The sequence below is a fragment of the Pholcus phalangioides genome, unplaced genomic scaffold (assembly GCF_987345545.1).
Source record: "Pholcus phalangioides strain wild (caught in Gottingen) unplaced genomic scaffold, Ppha-v1.0 ptg000011l_1, whole genome shotgun sequence".
Lineage (NCBI taxonomy): Eukaryota > Metazoa > Arthropoda > Arachnida > Araneae > Pholcidae > Pholcus > Pholcus phalangioides.
This window is the reverse complement of record NW_028301604.1, coordinates 43,028,487-43,049,681: the sequence shown is the minus strand read 5'-3', so window position 1 is coordinate 43,049,681 and position 21,195 is coordinate 43,028,487. Positions and strand designations below refer to the sequence as shown.

General features: G+C 36.6%; 3 protein-coding genes across 6 annotated transcripts in view; 2 read left to right on the top strand and 1 right to left on the bottom strand.

The window, feature by feature from the left end:
- Nucleotides 1-2,989, top strand: part of LOC149080452 (receptor expression-enhancing protein 1-like) — a 239,189-nt gene extending 236,200 nt beyond the window's left edge. For all 4 annotated transcript variants that reach the window (XR_016193584.1, XM_089239565.1, XM_089239567.1 and 1 more), the window contains one exon: nt 2,766-2,989. Coding sequence is in view for 3 of the 4 variants with exons in the window: in XM_089239565.1 (XP_089095691.1) it covers nt 2,766-2,828 (63 nt within the window). In the remaining variant the exon portion in view is untranslated. The remainder of the gene's footprint in view (nt 1-2,765) is intronic.
- Nucleotides 2,990-17,422: 14,433 nt separating this feature from the next.
- On the bottom strand, nt 17,423-19,237 carry LOC149080451 (uncharacterized). Its single transcript, XM_089238751.1, has one exon. The coding sequence runs from the start codon at nt 19,235-19,237 to the stop codon at nt 17,423-17,425; it is 1,815 nt and encodes a 604-aa protein (XP_089094877.1).
- A 389-nt stretch (nt 19,238-19,626) lies between these two features.
- LOC149080450 (uncharacterized) lies at nt 19,627-20,301 on the top strand. Its single transcript, XM_089238750.1, has one exon. The coding sequence runs from the start codon at nt 19,627-19,629 to the stop codon at nt 20,299-20,301; it is 675 nt and encodes a 224-aa protein (XP_089094876.1).
- Nucleotides 20,302-21,195: the final 894 nt, after the last annotated feature.

Below are 21,195 nucleotides of genomic sequence, written 5' to 3'. Positions count from 1 at the left end.
ATCACGAGCACTGCCCAATCAAAAGAAAAGCACTCTTACGTCATGTTTGACATACGAATGCATGAAATCCAGATGATTTTAATAATTGAATGCAATTTGCACAAGGTGTTTAAATGAAACCTTCATCCAGTGCTCATGAGCACCAAATCGAACACGAGCATCGGGCACTCTGGGTACTTTGAGGAGCACCATGGTGCTCACAAGCAACGGATTGAAGATGCCTGATCTAGACGGACACCTAAGCATGACAATAGAGCAAATAACAAGCGTCTAATATTGGACCTCGAAAAATGTAAATGGGAAAAGGAATATGTGAAATCCGTCCTTCGAAAGGGTCCTTGGTTGGTCTAGTGCAGTGTTCCTCAACTGCTGGGCTCTGGCAGCCACCAAACTGGACTGTGAGTGGTTTATTGCTTCATTTTATTTCCCAATCAAGTTTGTTCAGTTTTCCAATCAAGAAAAAGAAATCAACCATGTTGCGGGATTCCAAAGGTTGAGAACTACTGCTCTAGTGGCCCTGCAGTAGGGCCCCTGAAATTGAGATCTTTGGCGGGCTTTAGGCCAAATTTTTCCCTGGCCCCGGTATAGTGAATTTATAGTGTGAAAAAACAAAATGGGAATTACCACATTTACTGGGCTGGAACCCTATCAGCTCCCTACTGTGCTTCCCTCCTGATTGGCCAGACTATGTGCCCTTATGGCTCTTGTATATAAGCAATGTTTCTTCTAATTTTTAATTTTTTTATTTTACCTGCGCAAATACATTTTGTCTGCGCACGATAATGCAATCAGTAAAGAAATGGGATCATTCGTGCACATTCTATTGAGACTGTTCTTCCTTATGCTCATCCCTGTATAGAGGTGCGTGTCGATTCCGATGGCAAATTGCTGATTTTGACAGTCGGCGCAGATCGTTGAACCGACTGAACAAACTGCTCGATCAATTTCACCTTGCTCTATTCAACGTCATTTGGGTCTTTTGCTCTGTTATGAGCCCACTATTGCTATGCGTTGCAGTGCAACGTGGCTGTAACGCACACAGCTTAATATCGATCAATAGGGTGTTCAATAGTTTTGCATTCACATTAAGCGTTTTTAATGAACGTGGGTGCTCCCACAGAGCTAGCCTTGGAAAGTTTTGTCGTCGCTGGCGAAGAAACTCCGATATCACAAAAACATTGATGAGGGGTGGGGTCCAGGGTTGCCAGACGTCCATATATTAGACTCGCAAGGGCGTACGCAGGAATGGATTGCATTAAATATTCATGATAACCTGAGGGCTTAGGGGATTTTGCACAGTTGGTTGAAGCCATGGGTGGGGATACGAGGAGAGGGGCAATGAAGACGATCGTCACCCGCACCCCGATTAAAAAAATAATTGGTGTAGGCAGAAGAGCAAGAGGTGGACATTAGCCCCCCCCCCCACCTTGTTAGGGAAACAACCTATATCAACTTATGCTTTTGCGAGGCGGGGGGGGGGGAGGCTTATGTGGCTTGAGCCCTAAGGGTCCAGTTTCTATGGGGCGTTGTATTTAAATCAACTCCAGGTTGTTTTTTTGTTAATTTACTTGTGTTCCCCCTTTCATTAAGACCATCTATTTTATTAACCCAAATTTCCCATGTGGTCGCTACTCAGTTTGGAAACGACTGATGTAAGAAAACAGTCCAGTATGGCTCATTTTGTCGAATGCTTGTCCTACTTTTCGGCAAAATGTCCCACTTTTCCTAACAAAATTTGTATAATTGATTTTAAATGAGAAGGTAATCATGGACATAATGCCAAATAATATAAATGTAGTTGGGGCAGCTCGAGCTTACCTGCCGCCCCTAAAAACGACCCCGGTGGGAGGCTGGCAGAGCTTCAGTCAAGGGGATCTCTAGATAAACCTGATTTTTTTGTGTGTGGGTGGGGGTTTTTTTTTTGAGAGGAAAGCCGCACATCATTTTTTACCGTGCACAATGCTCGTCACCATGAATTTTGTGAACATCGTTTCTTGAATTTGTTAATTAATCAAAAACATTGATATAAATAATTTTCAATGGATTAATTGAATGCAATATTAGCATTTCTTTTGGGAGGAGTAATCCCCCCCCCCCATAGATCCTGAATGGAATGCACATTGATCAAATACTGTGATTAAATTAAGTTTAAATTAATTTTGCGGAGGACTTCATGAAGTGGTGGGAATTTGTTTCGGGGGGGGATTAGTTGCACATATTGCCACCAGGGGGCGTTTTATTAAGAAATGACACATTTAGCCAAACATTTACAATTTTAACAATTTTTAGACACTTTTACAATTGTTACTGCAACAAAACATTTTCACGAGAACTTGTATGTTTATACATATGTATGCACATTTTGCATTAACTGTGCTGCAAAAAACTTTTTTGATTGAATTTACTGAATTCATGCATGAGGTACATATTTTTGCTGTAATATATATATATATGACATAATATGTGTTAATAAATACTATTTATATATATATATATTGATGACAGCATCTTCTCTATATCCATGGAAGTAAGTGAATACTACGTGTTTTTTTTTCAAACTTCTGTTTATAATTTTTAGTTTTGTAGCGCCGGTGGCATCGTAATAAATACTTTATAATTAAAAAAATATTGAATTATCAATTATTAAATGTACTGTATTTCATAAGTGAAACAAAGTAAAACAATTATAATTGTTTTAAATTGTACATCTAAATTTTTGATTTATTTCATTCTGATTCTTTTATTGTTTAAATTCCACTCTATAGGTGTCATCGTATGCTACACTCCCTCGTTCCACAAAAATGAAAGGGAAAAAGAAAGCCTTATGATCTGTACTCAGCAAAAGTTTGCAAAGTTGATCTGTGTTAATCTATTCGCGTTCAGTTTCAGTGACAACAGCATAAATTTCCATAGTTCTTCGACTAAGCTGCAACATGGGAAAATAGATGTCATTGTAACATTTAAAGATAATGAAAAAATATGAACAGTGCTTATTATCTTTTTCTTTTCAATAGTTTGCATAGCTGTTCTTGTAAATAAACTACCAAATTTTGCATTCCGGTGACAATAGCATATATATGAAGTTTGTCGAAAACTATAATAAACTATCAATAAGTTAGCTCATATTTTTAAAACCAGTCACGCTAATGAACATGTATGACTTCATACCTATAAATGCTATTAATTTTCCTCCTCACTAACAGCGTGAAATCCTGTTAACCTTTTATCTAACGCAGTATGAAAAATTGAATAATGGTTTGTCAGTATGAAATAATTATTGAGCATTAAATGAAACTGAGCATGATGTTTTCAAAAACTTAAAAAACAATTTAATGAAACATAGTTAATGCCAACTTCTATTGTGGAAATGCAAATAAATCAAGCAGTATCCTAAATCTATTGAAAAAACTTTTTTTTTGTTTCTTAATTTTTTCTTGCCAGAGAAAAATCTGCCCAAAGGAAAGGCACAAGGAGACCACACAAGAGACGAGAGATAAAAATCCCACTGCTTTTTACCCTAAGAATTTAAAAAAAAGAATGGTGTCACAGGATAGCTGTTTTGGGTTGATCCTGGAGAGGAAAAAGATTTCCAGTCGACCTTGATTCATACTTATTTTCTATACAAGTGTTTCTCCACTGCCGGTCTCTGACATCAGTCAAACAGGGCCGTGAATGATTCATTTTTCTCACTGTCTCATTTTTTTCCTATTAGTCATGTGTATGGCCGGGCCTTCCCATCACAAAAAAAGAAATCAACCGTTCAGTGGGCTTCAGAACCACTGTTCTATACAGCTGTTTTTCCTTCCTTGTAGGATGGATCTTGAAGGATGGAGGAGGTTGTAATGGTGTGCAGTATAAAAGCCCCTGGTTGATCCTGAAGTCGTCTTCTAGTGGGATGGGTGTAAATGTCTTAATTTATTGCCAAAAACAATTACTTGAAACATTTAACTCTTCTGCCCTTTTCACACGCAACAATTTTCTCGTGTCGTCCAGAAACAGTTTCGTCCATTTGTACATTTCACACTCAATTTCCTGCCAGACGATTTGTTTGCGCAGAAGAAATTTTTTCTTTTTTTTCATTAGTTTTTAGTTCTATCAATCTTATGTGATTTATGAATATTAATTTTATGAATGTAATTTCTTTATATTAATTTGATGACTCGGAAGTACATTCCAATTTTTTTTTTTTTTTAAATTGGAAAACGTCTGCGGCTTGCCTTTTTTTTTACATGTTAACTGGTGGGGATTTTGCCCCATTAGTGAAGATAAAAAATTACCACTTGGTGGGCAAAGCCCTTTTCTTGTTTCCCTGAGGCAGCTTCAACTTCAAACCCTACCAATATGAAGGGAGTCAAAGAAAAAACTCACACAAACATTTCTGCATTTGCGAGGCCGATTTTTTTTTATGGCTGGTTTTTTTTCAAGAAGGAGATGGAAAGTTCAACTGAAAAGATAAGTTTTCCAGGGACCAACTTCTCTGGAATAGGTCTTTTGCTCTCATAAAAAGTCTGACTAAAAACAGATGGAGGATGGCCGAAGCGAAGGACATGACCATTGATTGATTTTTTTTTATGCTCATTAAAGTGAAAACAATTTAGTTATATACCCCTGGGAGTAGAAAGGATATAAAGTTACTGGGTTGCCATCAGATGACGAGGTTAAAACATTCTATTTTAGAGCAATATCGATAGATAAACATCAGTGTAGTAGCACAAAACCATTCAAATTCGGACATTGGGTGGTCTCCAGATCGGAACACAGGGGAACGGAACGAAGAAAAAAAAAAGATACAGGGGAGAGTGAGAATCCCGTTTATATGACTTTCGACAGACGGAATCATGGCATAGTTTTTATTTAGCCGTGATTCTCCCGTCCTAGAGAGACGAGGAGGGGTGGCTTTTTTTTTTTTCAGAAATTCAGAAAGCTGATTCCACACAGCTGCTAGCAAGCAAGATACCACAACCAAAGGAAATTCTGGAAATGAAAGAACGAACTCATATATTGTACTTGTTTCTCACCAGCAGACCAGTTGCAAATGCTTCAGGAATAACGCTGGGAAACGAACCACTGATGGCCGTATTCACGGAACAACTGTTAAACGGCCGATCGAATAACATGCAGATGAATACTATCGTGCATATTAGAAAAAATCAGTATTCTCGGCTAACCAGTTGTGACAAGGCCACAGCGTTTAACAAGTGATGATGATGATTTTGATGCTGGGGCTGAACTTTCCCCTTGTCCTTAAAAACCGCTATTTAAGTTATTGTCCTTAACTAAGGAGCTGCACTATGGATAGCATGAAGGACAATGTCCCAAGATGCACTCTCTCCTTAGTCATTGTTCTTAGGATCACGTGACGGGTTACGGAGATAAAATCAGTCTTTCGGTGTGTTCAATTCGGCTCTTCGGTTCAGTTCATCGATTGACCAATCAGCATAAAGCAAAAATTTTACAACTACTACCAAGTATTAAAAACAATATTTCTTCTACATTAATGGCAACAATTGCTTTATTTACATTATTTTAACGCAAAGTTTTTCCCCTCCCTCATTTTTCTTTTTTTACATTAGCATGTGCATTTGCTCTTACTTTTATATGTATTAATATGTAGGTTTTTTTTTCAGAGACTGTTTTTTATTAAATATCTTAAATTGCAACAATTTTTTTTCTGAAAATTGTATATATATATTTTTTTAAATTTTAACTAGGTTATGTAAGAAAAATTAAATGCCGGGGAAATACCTAAATTTTTAAATTATTCGATTTTTTTTTTATGAAAAATTTTTAATATAGAGATTGTTAGGGTAAATTGCTCAATTACTTGGATTTTTTTTAATATCAGAATGCTGAGTTTCTTTTATGATGCAAAAACCTTAGAGGTGGCATGAGGTAATTAATAAAAGGGTGTAATAAGGGAGGGGTAGGATATATCTCCTCTAAGGCCGGTATTACACTATAAATGTTTGATAAAATTCCTCTTATATAAAACTAAAAGATCCAAAAAATAAAGCTCATAGGTTACATTCGAGCAGAGCATGTGCTTATTGGTTGAGTTTTTCGTGTTTTATATAAAATGACTTTTATAAAACTTGAAAAATGCAACCAATAGTCCCATTGGTTGTATTTTTGAAGTTTTGTAAAATATCTTTTATCAAACTTTTATAGTGTGATTCCGGCCTAAAGTATAATCCCAAGGGAATCAACAATATACCTAAATTGTATTGATGAAAAAAAGTTACATAGATGCTTTATGGCATAACTACTGAGAGGTTGATGCAGCATTTGCTATGCTCAATGACAGGGGGAAGATATGTTGAACATTTTCCAAGTCTTATGAATTTAATGTCGATGTTAGAGATATATTCAGACTTACTTCTCATATTCCTAAACAAATGAAAAGTTCATTGGATCCCACTTAATAGGTTTATCAATTAGAGCCCTTGCAATATTCAGTTGGGAAAAAACTATATTCTTCAGTGAGTGATCTCTCACTCAGGGAAATGTATTTCGCAGTGATTTCTTAGGAAGGATCCCACTGTACTGCAACATAGCAAACAAGTTATCAACTATGTAATTACATATGTTATAACGTAGTATTTGCGCACAGGTTATTACAATAAGGTTGTGAACTTTCTATCCAACTGAGATTCTCACTCCGAATTCACTACAACAAAAAAATGCAATAATGTAACATCCACACACATTGTTTTCAATTACAGATTGCAATCACAAACAAAGAACACCCATTTACTGCTCATGAATAAATTTATTAGATACATGTGTGTACAGTATTATCAAAAGCATTTCACATGCATAATTGCACATACATGATCGTGCTGTATATGAATATAGGCCTACGTGCTGATCAATAAACTCGTTGAAAATGAACAACTTTGAGTCAGCACTGATAGGTCATCACTTATCATTTCATTCAGCAATTTAATCTGAAATAAAAAGGGGGGGGGGTTAGATGTAAATTGAAAAAAATCAATGAATATTGTGAACTTTGTGTGTGTGTCATAAAAATGCCATAATTGAAAATGGAAAAGGTTCAACTTGCTTGAGAAATTAATGGATCAAATTCATCTGTACACTTCACGAGCACCAAGTTCTACGTCGTCAACAAGAATGTAATGCGTTCCTTTTTATAACTCTCATTTCAGCAAAGAACCTAAAAAACATTTTATAAATAGTTATCAATAATATTTCAATGTATCCACAGATATTTCAATGTATACATAATTTCCAGAAATTGTTCATTTGTTGATTAGTTGGAAAAATTTTACAAAATTGCTCACTTGTGTTTCAATAATTGTTTTTTTTCAACGTTTATTCAACAATTGATTATGTGTCAAAGATTCTCCCTCACATCTTTGGGTAGGGTGAATGATTTCCGAAACTTTTGAGCAGGAGATGTTTGGGAAAGCTAGACCAAAATGTTTCAAGTGAGAAGAGGAAAGTTTCGCTTATTTTGGACAATTGCACTACTCATTCAGAAATAAAAGATCTCCCAGCAGTCAAAATATGCTTTTTCTGCCTAATTCAAGAAATTTACAATAAAGAAAATTTTCATAGAAAATTGCAGATCAAATGATTTTATGAATTTGTAGATAATGTAATGTGGAATATTTTAACTATGCACAGGTACATATACATACACAGTTTTTAAAAATCATTGAAGGTGAGGTAAAATAAAACCTTGCTAATTGGACACCTGCTTAAGTGGACATTTTTCTCGACCCTATAAGGGTATCGAGTTATTGATGTTTCACTATACTACTGAACTATATATATACATTATACATATTTCTCTAAGGAATTTATCATAATTGACATTTCTTGGAAAGTGTTATGTACAAACACGTATGAATAATATTTTTTTGTCCCTAGCAACTAAAAACTAAAACTCCTAAACTGGAATGCATTGGCCATGTTCAGAAGATGGTTGGGGCACGTTTGAGTTGACTCAAGAAAACCATGGAAAGGACTGAGTGGTAAAGGAAAATTAACCGATTAATTTATTGATAAACTACAAAATTACTATGGTATTGCTATTCGTAGCAATGTGGGAAATTTAAATAATATGCAGTTACAACTGCATTTTTTCATTGTTGCTGCAGTGATAAGAACATGCATGTACAATGCCAAAGAGGACCCAAAAGTTGGTGTAAGTATCATAAAGCTGCACATGAACGACAAAAAATTACTTCTAGCCTCTCTAGTGACAACATAAATATAATAAAGCCAACATACATGAGTCCAATCCCTGTATGTCACAATCCCTGTTTCAAAGTGCTTCCACGGTATGATGCAGAGCTCCAACAAAATCTTCAAGTGTGATTTGGATAATTTACCCTAAGGGCACTTTTATCGAACTGCAAACAATTCTGTTGGGGACCCATATTGTAATTCTGATTTTTAATTCTGGCTATGTAAGCATATTGCCTGTACTTGAAAACCTAGGAATCCCAGTTGATGAAGAACTAGAGACTATTTACTCTGGGTTGGATGATGAGCGTGTGAGATGTTTGAGATACCATAAATACAATACAAAAAGTTGAAACATGTTTCAGGCACCGTATCAACCCCAGCACAAAGATGTGAGGTGGTGGGAAGGGTCAAAACTATCCATGTTACTTCATAAACATTCCTCTGGGGAATTTATAATGAATTTGTGCATGCCAGAGAGGTACTGTGTTTCTGTACCATGTAACACTGATGGCAAAAGGAGCAAGAAAGAGTAATTTGAAACGAAGGAAGGTCTGATGTATGAATGTGAAGAATTCTGAATGTTAAAAGTGTGTATGTGAAACTATTTTTTAGTGAAATCTTTAGATGCATTTTCTGAGAAACTGCAATTTACGTTATTTTTGTCTACATGAAACCTGATCTTTACAAAACTTTACAATATATAATTTTTTTTTTTCAGTGGGTTCTATATAGCTATGACAATGCAATGAACTAGGATCTGAGCAATAGCTTTGAAACTTTTTGATGATTTACATGATTTTGAATTCAAAATATTAAGTTTTTTAAATGAGAAATATAGTTTTTTCACGTAAACAGCCATATCTCAAAAAATTTTCATTGTATTTCAAAACTTCTAGTTCATTGCACAGAACAATATTATAGCAACATTCTGTGTGAAAAACAAGTTGATATAAGCAGTTGAATAAGCAGTAGTATTTCATGTACATTGTTTTGCAAAAACACTGAAATTATGTTTAGACATATAATTGGCAATATAAATTTTCCATGTCAAAATATTCATGAAGAAACATTTAGTTTCTTAATTTTATTCCACATTCAAACTAAAAACACATGCATTTCACCCAAAATGACAAAAAGTACCCGCACCAATTCAGTTGTCTAAATGCATGCTTCTCAAATAAAATAAACAGTATTCCACCAACTAAATTACACATAACATAACAATGTTATTAATTATTTCCTGTGTGATTTCAATGTCACAAAATTATAAATGGTCGGAGATATAGGAAAATTTCAATTGAAATGTTCAAAAATCAGACTTACCTTTAAAGAAATTTGCAAAAATCCTACAAGATCTCTGGTTGCCATCTCTTCAAGAATACTTCAAATTCTCAATACTCTGTAGTACAAAAATGTTAATATTAATACCACTGAAACTGAATTTTTACTCATAAAAATTAATTACTCATGCAATACATTAATAAAGTGCTTAATAAGCTATGTAATACATGCAACCATTAAAAAAATTCAAAATCATGATACAAGTAGAAGCTGCAGCAATTAAGGAAAGTATGCGAATTAAATACAGAATTTAGCACCCCTTTTGCATTCAACTAAAAAATACATTTTAAACAAAAATATTCAGGGGGGTCCGAATAGGTGGCATGTAGTTTTTTTAGGATGCATTATATTTTTAAGTGTTTTTGCACATTGCAAGTGTGTGTATCACGTTTGCATGTCAACTTTTATCCCCAAAATATAACCTTGGCATTTTCATGAGGCTTAGAGAGCCTTAAGCTTATTTACGTCATTAGGACGGCTCGAAAATAAGCATTAATAAGACAAATATAAGATGTAGCATTATCGATAGGCCAAACATAATATATTTTTACTGTAATACATGTTATTCCTATTATGAGGGAATTTATTATTTACGATTATATATAGCGTATATACATAGATCATCTTGCGATCAGCAGGATTTCTTTTTCTCCCGAAAACCTCAACTTATTTAATGCCCATTAACATGCAAAGTGCGTAAAATTTCATGTTGAGAAAAAAAAAAAAAAATTAGGTTTCATCACGTTAACCTACCTTCTGCTCAACAGCAAGTCTTGTCTTCATCTCGGCTTCAACTCCTCGCATGGCCGCCTTACTGTACTTTTTCGTTAACCTAAATTCCTTTCAGCATCTTAAATGCATATATCAAGCATTAATAGAATCGGAAAACACGAAAATAATTTTTTGAATCTATATCTTCCATCGGAACACACATCATTGCCGCCATTACGGAAAATGTGATTGTCCTCAAGCTTAACGAGAGGGTTTCCCATCTCCTTTACTAGCGCCACCTTTGTCCTTAGTTAAGGAAAAGCGAGCGGAAAGTACAGAATTTTTCCCTCTTTCCTTAACTAAGGACAAACAGCGGGCTTAAGGAGAAAAACGTCGCTAAGGACAAGGGGAAAGTTCAGCCCCTGATTCGTCAATAAAGATCACCTGTTTATTCTTTTTTCCTCTGCTGCTGCGAGTGTTTTTGAAAACAAGATGGAGGACGATGGCTATTGCCACAAGATGTTATTCATTTTTGTTATTGGTAGTTTTATTTTGTTGAATAAAGTAACGAATTAGAGAAATTTCAAGGAACAGATGTTTGTAACGTTGGTACAGCTCTTCATACGTTTCGACCTCGTCACAAGAAATATGCTCGATCGCATTTCTGGAAGATATGGAGGAATCTGATTATGATTCTCAAGCAGTTGATGAGGTATGTAAAGCTTTATTTAACAGTTATTTATTTCCTTTTTACAAAATTATTACATAAACAAATTTATGTATTCACAAATGTGATACATAATGATCCTGAGTGGTCCCTGATTATCCCTCGACCAAGGTCCCCACATCCTGAAGCCGAGCCCCCATGCCAGAATTTTTTGCCGGCCCTTTGAGGTAAATTTAGAATGTAAAAACAAAAAAATACAATCAACCCATCCCAGAGCTGAAGCTCTGTCAACATCCCCACCTCATTTTCCCATGTGACGACTAGTGCTCTGTTTTTAGTATTACAAATGCTGAAAAAATATTAATGTCTGATGATTTCACGAAAAGAAAGTCTTTATATTTTTTCCATATAAAAATACAAATACTTTTCCATTCAAAAGCAAGGGTTTATGTATGTGTATTCGATTGAGCCATCAAAGAAATGCCAGCTTTTTTTTTAAACAATACCAATGGGGATGGGAAGAGAATATGCTATTTAATTGTGAAGCATTTTTAAGTGTGTAATTATTATTAAAAATGTAGAAAAAGTTACATTCCGAGAAAAATTTGTGCAACTTATTGATGGCATGATGGTTAATTTAAAGCAATTATAAAATCATTTGATTAATCCCACCCTTTATTTTTATGACCCAGTGTCGAGCATACAAATACTTTATTTTCCTGAATGATTTTTTTTTTAATTTATGATTTTTAATTATGATTGTCCAGTGTTTTATATACGAGGTGATGTCATAGGCTAAAATAACGTTTTTGAGAAGTTTGAAAAAAATTGGGTATCAATTTAATGGCTAAAATAATGTTTTTGAGAAGTTTGAGAAAAATTGGGTATCAATTAATTTTCATTTAATCAGTATATAAAATTATTAATTTATATGAATAGTAATTATGATTTCTTCAAACCTCACCTACCGCTTGACAAAAAAAATCTAAAAAAAAATATTTTTATCATTTTAAAGTAGAGATGTGAGGTGAGAATATTCTCCTGGATGTAAAAATTCGAGAATAATCGAGAATATTCATTTTTCTTTTAAATAATTCAATTCTTTTTACTAATTTTTTTTATATTGTGAAATATAAATGTTTTAATTACCTGAAACATTTACAACAAAACAATTTTTGGTATAATTACCCCCAATGACAACTTTTAGTTTGATCAGGTCATGATGAGAGGATTCAAAAGTTTGGTTATAAATATTTTAGAACCCTTTAGATTAAAACCTTAACAATTATTTTAAAATTAGATAAATTTTCAGAAATAAGTTCACAACAAAAGAAATTTAATCAAAGTTTATTGGCAAAGGAAGCTATTCTTATATAATCATCTTCATTCTAAGATACAGAACTGTTGTTTTCTTCAATGCACATACACTTAAATTCTGTATCACTCACATCTCTTTAAAAGTTGTGCAATTCAACCCTGTTGGTTTAATTTTCTTCCTTTCAAACTTTATTGTGGTCTACAAACTTCAATATTCCCATCATGACGGGAAGAGACGGGGACAGGGATCATCTCAAAGGATCTACATTATTATTTCACTATCATCATGTGTAAAGTAAAATTTCTGAAGTGGTATGAAATATAGTTGATACTTGAAAAGTTGACACACATTATTTTCTGGCTACTGTACTTTATTACAGAATTTGATCAAATCAAGTAAACCTCTCAACTCCTAAGCAAGCAGTGTACAGGCACCACTCTTGAAGGTTCTGCACTTTTCACATAAGATAATTTGTCTGATATCATCATGCAACAAGAGGGGCTCATGCAAATGCTACCTTTTAATTATTCTATCAATACATTTATGAGTACAATAAATAGCAATTATAGTTTTGAAAGTTTGATTGACTTTTTTTTTAAATTGCCAATTTTTTTTTTAATTTTGATTTTTAAATATTATTTTCAGAGTACAGTGTCTTTACATTACAAAACATGTTTTATATATTCACCATTTTGCACAGGAAAAATTTAAACGTCTCTATGTTCAAGGTATTTGAAAACATGCCGCTTTGTATCTGAGATTTTGTGTGCTGAAAAAATCTTGGAAATGAGAAAATATGGAAATACATTTTCATCTGTGGATTTGATTACTAATAACATTGGACTACGAACAGATTGCATCAAAGCACCATTTATCTTTACATTGAGAAGCTGAGTTTGGGAAAAAAAAATTATATCAAGAGTTATGCTCGAAATGCTATATGAATGCATACTCATATTGAGCATCCAGAAGTACATAATTTATATAGTTACCCACATTTTGCAGTTATACATAATATATACTGTGTTGTGTAATATTCAAATACATAATGAAATTGCACAGTATAACTACACAGGGGTGGGAACTCTGCGCCAATTGCGCCGCACTGCGCCAAAACTAATATCTTGCGCCATTCTGCTCCAATAGCGTATTTTCGCATTTTTCTGCGCCAAATAGCGAATTTCGCTTCAGTATGCCCGGAATATCGGAAAGGACGCCAAAAAAATTTTTGTTCCTGCTAGCCACGAAACGTTTCTTTACGGCAAAATCTCTAAACTATCGGCCCCTGATCGGGCTTTCCATCGCAAAACCCCGATATTGTCCGTGATCGTGGAACTGAAGATGGTTTGCAATGCCTTTCAGCTTTAAAGTGCAAATTTGAGTGTTTCCGTTTAAAAAAAAAGTCGTCACTGGAAGCAGCAGAAATTACCGTAGTCGATTGTCATTGTGTTAAATCCCGATGTTTCGTAAAAAAAAATTTCATTCCGGAATTAAAAAGCTCATGTCCGCCGAATTACGAATGTTAGTTTAGAAACTTTGCCGAATAACGAGCGTTAAATCGCCAATGTTGCCGAATAACGAGCGTTAAATCGTCAATATCGCCAATTAACGAGCTTTAAATCGCCAATCTCGCCAAATAACGAGTGTCAGATCGCCAATCTCGCCAGATAATGAGTGCTGAATCGCCAAACATCGTTTTGATTCTTCCGAAATTCTCTCCCATTTTATAACAATTTCTTTCCAAGTATAAAAAAATTAAAAACATATAAATTTTTTTTAGCTCATTTGAAGTGCTGCTGTTCAAGGCAGCAAATAGTGCCCTCAGTAAGCAAAAATCATCTTAAATAGATCGGTGCAAAAAATTTTATGACAGTCGCTCTTTCAAACAAGGTGTCAAAAGCCTAAAACACCAAAAACAAAAATCAAGCTGATGAAAATATGTTTGATAACAAAAGACCGTGCAGTTTTATTTTGAAAAGGGTTGAGGGTTGACGAAAATATTCTTGTTAATTTCACTGCTCCAATTTATAAATATCTGCTCCGAATCCCATATTTTGCTGCTCCAAATACCGAATTTGCTGCTCCAAAACTGCTCCGAATCCTGAATTTTGCTGCTCCAAGGCTGCTCCGAAATGGACTTAGTCACTTCCCACCCCTGACTACAGTACACTGCTCCATCATGACACTAGCCATAGGAATAGGCATTAGCAACAGAACCAAAAATGTGAAAAAACAGAAGAGAAATTATGTGCCATATGAAATTTATAATGCTGCTCTCTGAAAAAACGTCTAGAACAGTGGTTCTCAACCGGTGCTCCGCGGAGCCTTGGGGCTTCTTGTGCACTCTCCAGGGGCTCAGCGGTCGCTCGAGGAAAATAAACAGTAAAAAAAAAAAAATTATAAACATTTTCAAATAGTAAAAATAAATCTGTTACTTTGATGAATAATTAAAAAAATTGGCCTACGGGGCTCCACCATAGAATTTTTTTACTTAACAATCAAACTTTGTTTTGTGACATGAATGTCGCTCTCCACTTGTTAATACAAGATATACGGAAGACTGGATGTTGTGAAGATATTTATTATTTGAGATGTTAATTTTTTAAGGAAGGAAAAAACTCTGTCTCTACCGGGAGTCGAACCCGGGTCCCTCGATTGCCGGACGAGTGCTCTGACCACTAAGCTACAGAGGAGATAGAGATTTTCCTTCGCTAGAGCGTATATATGCCGAACGGAACCGTGCAATGGACGGCGAAACTGATCAGTTAATAGCTCATGGACGACGAGCCACCAGATGGCTATATATATGACATGAATGTCGCTCTCCACTTGTTAATACAAGATATACGGAAGACTGGATGTTGTGAAGAGCAACATTCATGTCATATATATAGCCATCTGGTGGCTCGTCGTCCATGAGCTATTAGCTGATCAGTTTCACCGTCCATTGCACGGTTCCGTTCGGCATATATACGCTCTAGCGAAAAAAAATCTCTATCTCCTCTGTAGCTTAGTGGTCAGAGCACTCGTCCGGCAATCGAGGGACCCGGGTTCGACTCCCGGTTGAGGCAGAGATGAGTTTTTTCCTTCCTTAAAAAATTAACATCTCAAATAATAAATATCTTCACAACATCCAGTCTTCCGTATATCTTGTATTAACAAGTGGAGAGCGACATTCATGTCATATATATAGCCATCTGGTGGCTCGTCGTGCATGAGCTATTAGCTGATCAGTTTCACCGTCCATTGCACGGTTCCGTTCGGCATATATACGCTCTAGCGAAGGAAAATCTCTATCTCCTCTGTAGCTTAGTGGTCAGAGCACTCGTCCGGCAATCGAGGGACCCGGGTTCTACTCCCGGTAGAGGCAGAGATGAGTTTTTTCCTTCCTTAAAAAATTAACATCTCAAATAATAAATATCTTCACAACATCCAAACTTTGTTTTCATTTATCTTAAAAACTTACCGGCAGATGTTAAACAAATTTCTTTTCATGATATCATATGAATATTAATTCACGAAAATTTCATTCTATTCCCATTTCGTGTTCTAGAGCTATAAGCACTTATAGAAGAGTTGATCCACTTTGCCCAAGAATATTTAGAAGACACCAACGAATAAGGCAAATACACAAAAAAATAATAAAAGTCCTAATGCATTTCAACACCAATGGGTGCCGTCTTCAGAGGAAAAATTTAACCACTAGTTTCGCTGACCGAGTTTCCCATTTGGGTTGAATACCAAATCTTCACGCTCGGTTGCTCAGCAGAAGAAGTACGTCTGTTCACTTCAAACGTCCATGACCATATTTGGTGGGCCGGGGTCCCAATCGCCGCTGTGATAGCGGCCCATACCCCCTTCGTCTCTCTCCGCCACCTGCTTAGCGTGTGTGCGTGAAGCCATAGCGTTTGTGCAGATTTTTTCAATTTATTTCACTCTTCTTGTAAGAGCTGGCACCCTATGTGGGTTTTAAATACTTTAATGGTTAGAAAATTTTTGAGCTACCGTCTCACTCTTTCCGCTTCGTCCTTTCTTTTCTTTATGTCTGGCTAGTGATGACGGCCTACTACCCGAAGAATCTTTGTGTTAGGTTAGACCTCTTTCTCTTTTTTCGTTGCTTATCTGGTGCCCGGGGGGGGGGTCGCTGCTGGGGATGGGGGGGGGGGAACGAGCCCAGGGCGTGAAGTTGAGCGGGTTATTTAAAACGGGGTCTTCTAAGGGCCGTCAGTATTTTTGACAATACTGGTATCATATGCAAAGTTATACAGTTATTCTATTCATTCAATTCAATATTTGAGAAGAAATTATATCTATATACATTTATATTTACATTTACAATATTATTTGCGGGTTATCTATATATATATATATACCTCCACCAGTAGAAGAAGAAAAGGAAAAATTGGGGGGGGGGGAGGGAGAAGGTGTGATTATTTACAGTATATACATCCCCTTATCAGCTGTGGTTTGTTACCATCATGCTGGGGGGGGGGGGGGGGAGATAGAGCTTCTGGGCAACTAGTCTTTTCCTCTGTTGCCATCTCTTTTGTATACTTCAAACGTCGTGGTCAGAATGAAGCTGTGAGCCTGCGTGAGATACTAATGCAGCGTCCTGATTGGACCTTTGCGGAATAGTGCTATCCGATTGGTCCATTCGAATTTTCTTGTAATTCCCGCTCGAAATGAATTTAAGCCATGGTGTTGCGATCGGGGGTGTAGATTTATTATCGTTCACTAGTATATTTTTGAAGGCCCGAATATATGTGCCTTCGTAGAAATCTAGATCAACTGTGGACTTGACTTTGTGAAAAACTCTCGCTTCTTGAAATTTTAATATGTGGCCTTCTTGCCAACAGTGAGCGGCGATGGTCGATTTTTCACATTCCTGATTCTTAACACAGCGAGCGTGTTCATTTAATCTTGCTGTTATGGGTCTCCTTGTCTGTCATATATAACCAAGAGAGCAATCACCACATGGAATGTAATAAATGCCCCATTGTTTATTCTGCGGTATAGCATCCTTAGGGGGCATATCTATGGTTGTTAGATTAAACTTTTTAAGAATCGGTTTGATCTTTAGTGAGAGTATTGGATCGTAGGGTATGACTACACTTTCTCTGAGTGGTCTCTCTGTAATATTTTCTCTCGTGCCGGTTTCAAGAATTTTCTACTTAATTCGTCAACGATCTTGGTGTTGAACCCCCGTCTATCGCAATTGCTTTGATGGTTTCAAGTTCATGGTCTAAAGTGTTCCGATCTGAACAGATGTTAAATGCTCTCTCTACAAAGGTGCGAAAAGACGAAAGTTTCTGTTGCATAGGATGGCAAGATCTGAAATGAGGTGGTAATGAGACTGCGAAAGGCTTACGATAGACCGAGGTTTGGAACTGTGATTTCTGTTTCGTTACTAATACGTCCAAGAAAGAGAGTTCATTGTTAGTTTCGAATTCGGCTGTGAACTGAACATGAGGGTCTATGTCATTCATAATGAGTAACAATTGTTCCAAGTCATCTTTAGAGCCGTCCCAAAGCACAAAAGTATCGTCCACGTATCTTCGATAAAATGAGAAGGGCACAACGTTCAATAGCTTACTCTCAAAGTCGTCCATATATATATCACACAAAATCGGCGAGATGGGGTTGCCCATTGCTAAACCATCTGTCTGGGTGTAAAACTTGTCATCGAAACTGAAGGCTGTTTGTGAGATACATGTGAAGGTGAGATTGCAAATTTCTTCTACTTCAGGTTGTGAAAAATTGTGGGTTTTAAGTCGTCTTTCTAGACAACTGATACTACCACCTATGGGAATGTTCGTAAACATTGACACTACGTCGAAAGACACCATGTTGAGTTGTTTGGGTTCAATTGTACGAATTATTTGAGCGAAGCTAGATGAATTTCTAACTGTATTATTATTTGACTTAGTGAGTGGAGAGAGAATTGGAACAAGGAATTTAGCGAGCTTGTATGACGCTGTACCAATGTTAGATACTACGGGACGGAGAGATAGTGTTGGTTTGTGCACTTTGGGTAGGCCATAGATCCGTGACGAAATGGCGTTTGATGGAATTACGCTCTTTTTTGCATGCTCGGGAAGAGAGACACTGGTTTTTACCACTTCTTTCAATTTTCTCAAGTGAGAATCAGATGGATCTTTCTTTAATTCTTTGTAAGGACCACTCAAAATATGTGATGTCATCAAATCCGAATATTGCTCTTTAGGCATTATCACAATTTGCCCACCTTTATCTGCTCTAGATATTACGATATTATTATCATTTTGCAGTTGTTTGATGCTTCGACGTTCGTCCGGTGAGTAGCCTACGGTGACCTTCTTGTTGTTCTTTCGCTCATTATCCACCAAAATGTTGGATATGAGATGTCTCAGGGTGTCTTTTTGTTCAGGTAGAATCTTACTGCGTGAAACTGACTTCTCTATAGGGGCAATGAAATTGATTGGGTTGAATTTAGGTTTGTCGCAGAAATTAATTCCCAGTTCCAAGGCTTTAGTTTGCATTTCTGTGAATTGGTTTCCAGTTAAATTAAGTATTTTAGCTTTATTAACAAATGGGGGTGCAGACAAGGAAACACTATTAGATTTTAACTTGGAAAATTTCTTGTTGAGGGTGTCCTGATGACGTTTGGACTCCTTCACAGTTCGCCAGTATGAATTTTGCTCTAAGCTAGGGGATAATGGCGAAGCACGGTGAAAGCCCTCGCGTTGAGCTAATTCCAAATGAGACAAATACAAGCGTTCTTCGACGGAGGCTAGTGCACTCCTGAGATCTTGGATGAGGCAACGAAGTATAATAATTTTACTGCGATACAGGCCTTTGTTTACATGGGGGGTTCTCTCTAACGAGCAGGACAGATTCAAAAATTTCGGGGTGATCCCCGACGACTTACATTTCAACAGGAACCGAATCCTATTCAGCAGGCGCTCACGCTTCCTTCGTAGTTGCGAAAAGATGTTAAAAGTATTCATGACGATAGACCCGTTGCCGTCTAAAACATAGAAGAGTTGATCCACTTTGCCCAAGAATATTTAGAAGACACCAACGAATAAGGCAAATACACAAACAAAAAATAATAAAAGTCCTAATGCATTTCAACACCAATGGGTGCCGTCTTCAGAGGAAAAATTTAACCACTAGTTTCGCTGACCGAGTTTCCCATTTGGGTTGAATACCAAATCTTCACGCTCGGTTGCTCAGCAGAAGAAGTACGTCTGTTCACTTCAAACGTCGTGGTCAGAATGAAGCTGTGAGCCTGCGTGAGATACTAATGCAGCGTCCTGATTGGACCTTTGCGGAATAGTGTCTTGCATCTAGCTTCGCTCAAATAATTCGTACAATTGAAACCAAACAACTCAACATGGTGTCTTTCGACGTAGTGTCAATGTTTACGAACATTCCCATAGGTGGCAGTATCAGTTGTCTAGAAAGACGACTTAAAACCCACAATTTTTCACAACCTGAAGTAGAAGAAATTTGCAATCTCACCTTCACATGTATCTCACAAACAGCCTTCAGTTTCGATGACAAGTTTTACACCCAGACAGATGGTTTAGCAATGGGCAACCCCATCTCGCCGATTTTGTGTGATATATATATGGACGACTTTGAGAGTAAGCTATTGAACGTTGTGCCCTTCTCATTTTATCGAAGATACGTGGACGATACTTTTGTGCTTTGGGACGGCTCTAAAGATGACTTGGAACAATTGTTACTCATTATGAATGACATAGACCCTCATGTTCAGTTCACAGCCGAATTCGAAACTAACAATGAACTCTCTTTCTTGGACGTATTAGTAACGAAACAGAAATCACAGTTCCAAACCTCGGTCTATCGTAAGCCTTTCGCAGTCTCATTACCACCTCATTTCAGATCTTGCCATCCTATGCAACAGAAACTTTCGTCTTTTCGCACCTTTGTAGAGAGAGCATTTAACATCTGTTCAGATCGGAACACTTTAGACCATGAACTTGAAACCATCAAAGCAATTGCGATAGACGGGGGTTCAACACCAAGATCGTTGACGAATTAAGTAGAAAATTCTTGAAACCGGCACGAGAGAAAATATTACAGAGAGACCACTCAGAGAAAGTGTAGTCATACCCTACGATCCAATACTCTCACTAAAGATCAAACCGATTCTTAAAAAGTTTAATCTAACAACCATAGATATGCCCCCTAAGGATGCTATACCGCAGAATAAACAATGGGGCATTTATTACATTCCATGTGGTGATTGCTCTCTTGGTTATATATGACAGACAAGGAGACCCATAAAAGCAAGATTAAATGAACACGCTCGCTGTGTTAAGAATCAGGAATGTGAAAAATCGACCATCGCCGCTCACTGTTGGCAAGAAGGCCACATATTAAAATTTCAAGAAGCGAGAGTTTTTCACAAAGTCAAGTCCACAGTTGATCTAGATTTCTACGAAGGCACATATATTCGGGCCTTCAAAAATATACTAGTGAACGATAATAAATCTACACCCCCGATCGCAACACCATGGCTTAAATTCATTTCGAGCGGGAATTACAAGAAAATTCGAATGGACCAATCGGATAGCACTATTCCGCAAAGGTCCAATCAGGACGCTGCATTAGTATCTCACGCAGGCTCACAGCTTCATTTTGACCACGACGTTTGAAGTGAACAGACGTACTTCTTCTGCTGAGCAACCGAGCGTGAAGATTTGGTATTCAACCCAAATGGGAAACTCGGTCAGCGAAACTAGTGGTTAAATTTTTCCTCTGAAGACGGCACCCATTGGTGTTGAAATGCATTAGGACTTTTATTATTATTTTTTTTTTTTTTTTGTGTATTTGCCTTATTCGTTGGTGTCTTCTAAATAAGCACTTATACCTAGAACCGCGGTTTGGGTCATTTTGACCCAACGTACTGGTCTATAGGAAAAAAGGGGGGGGG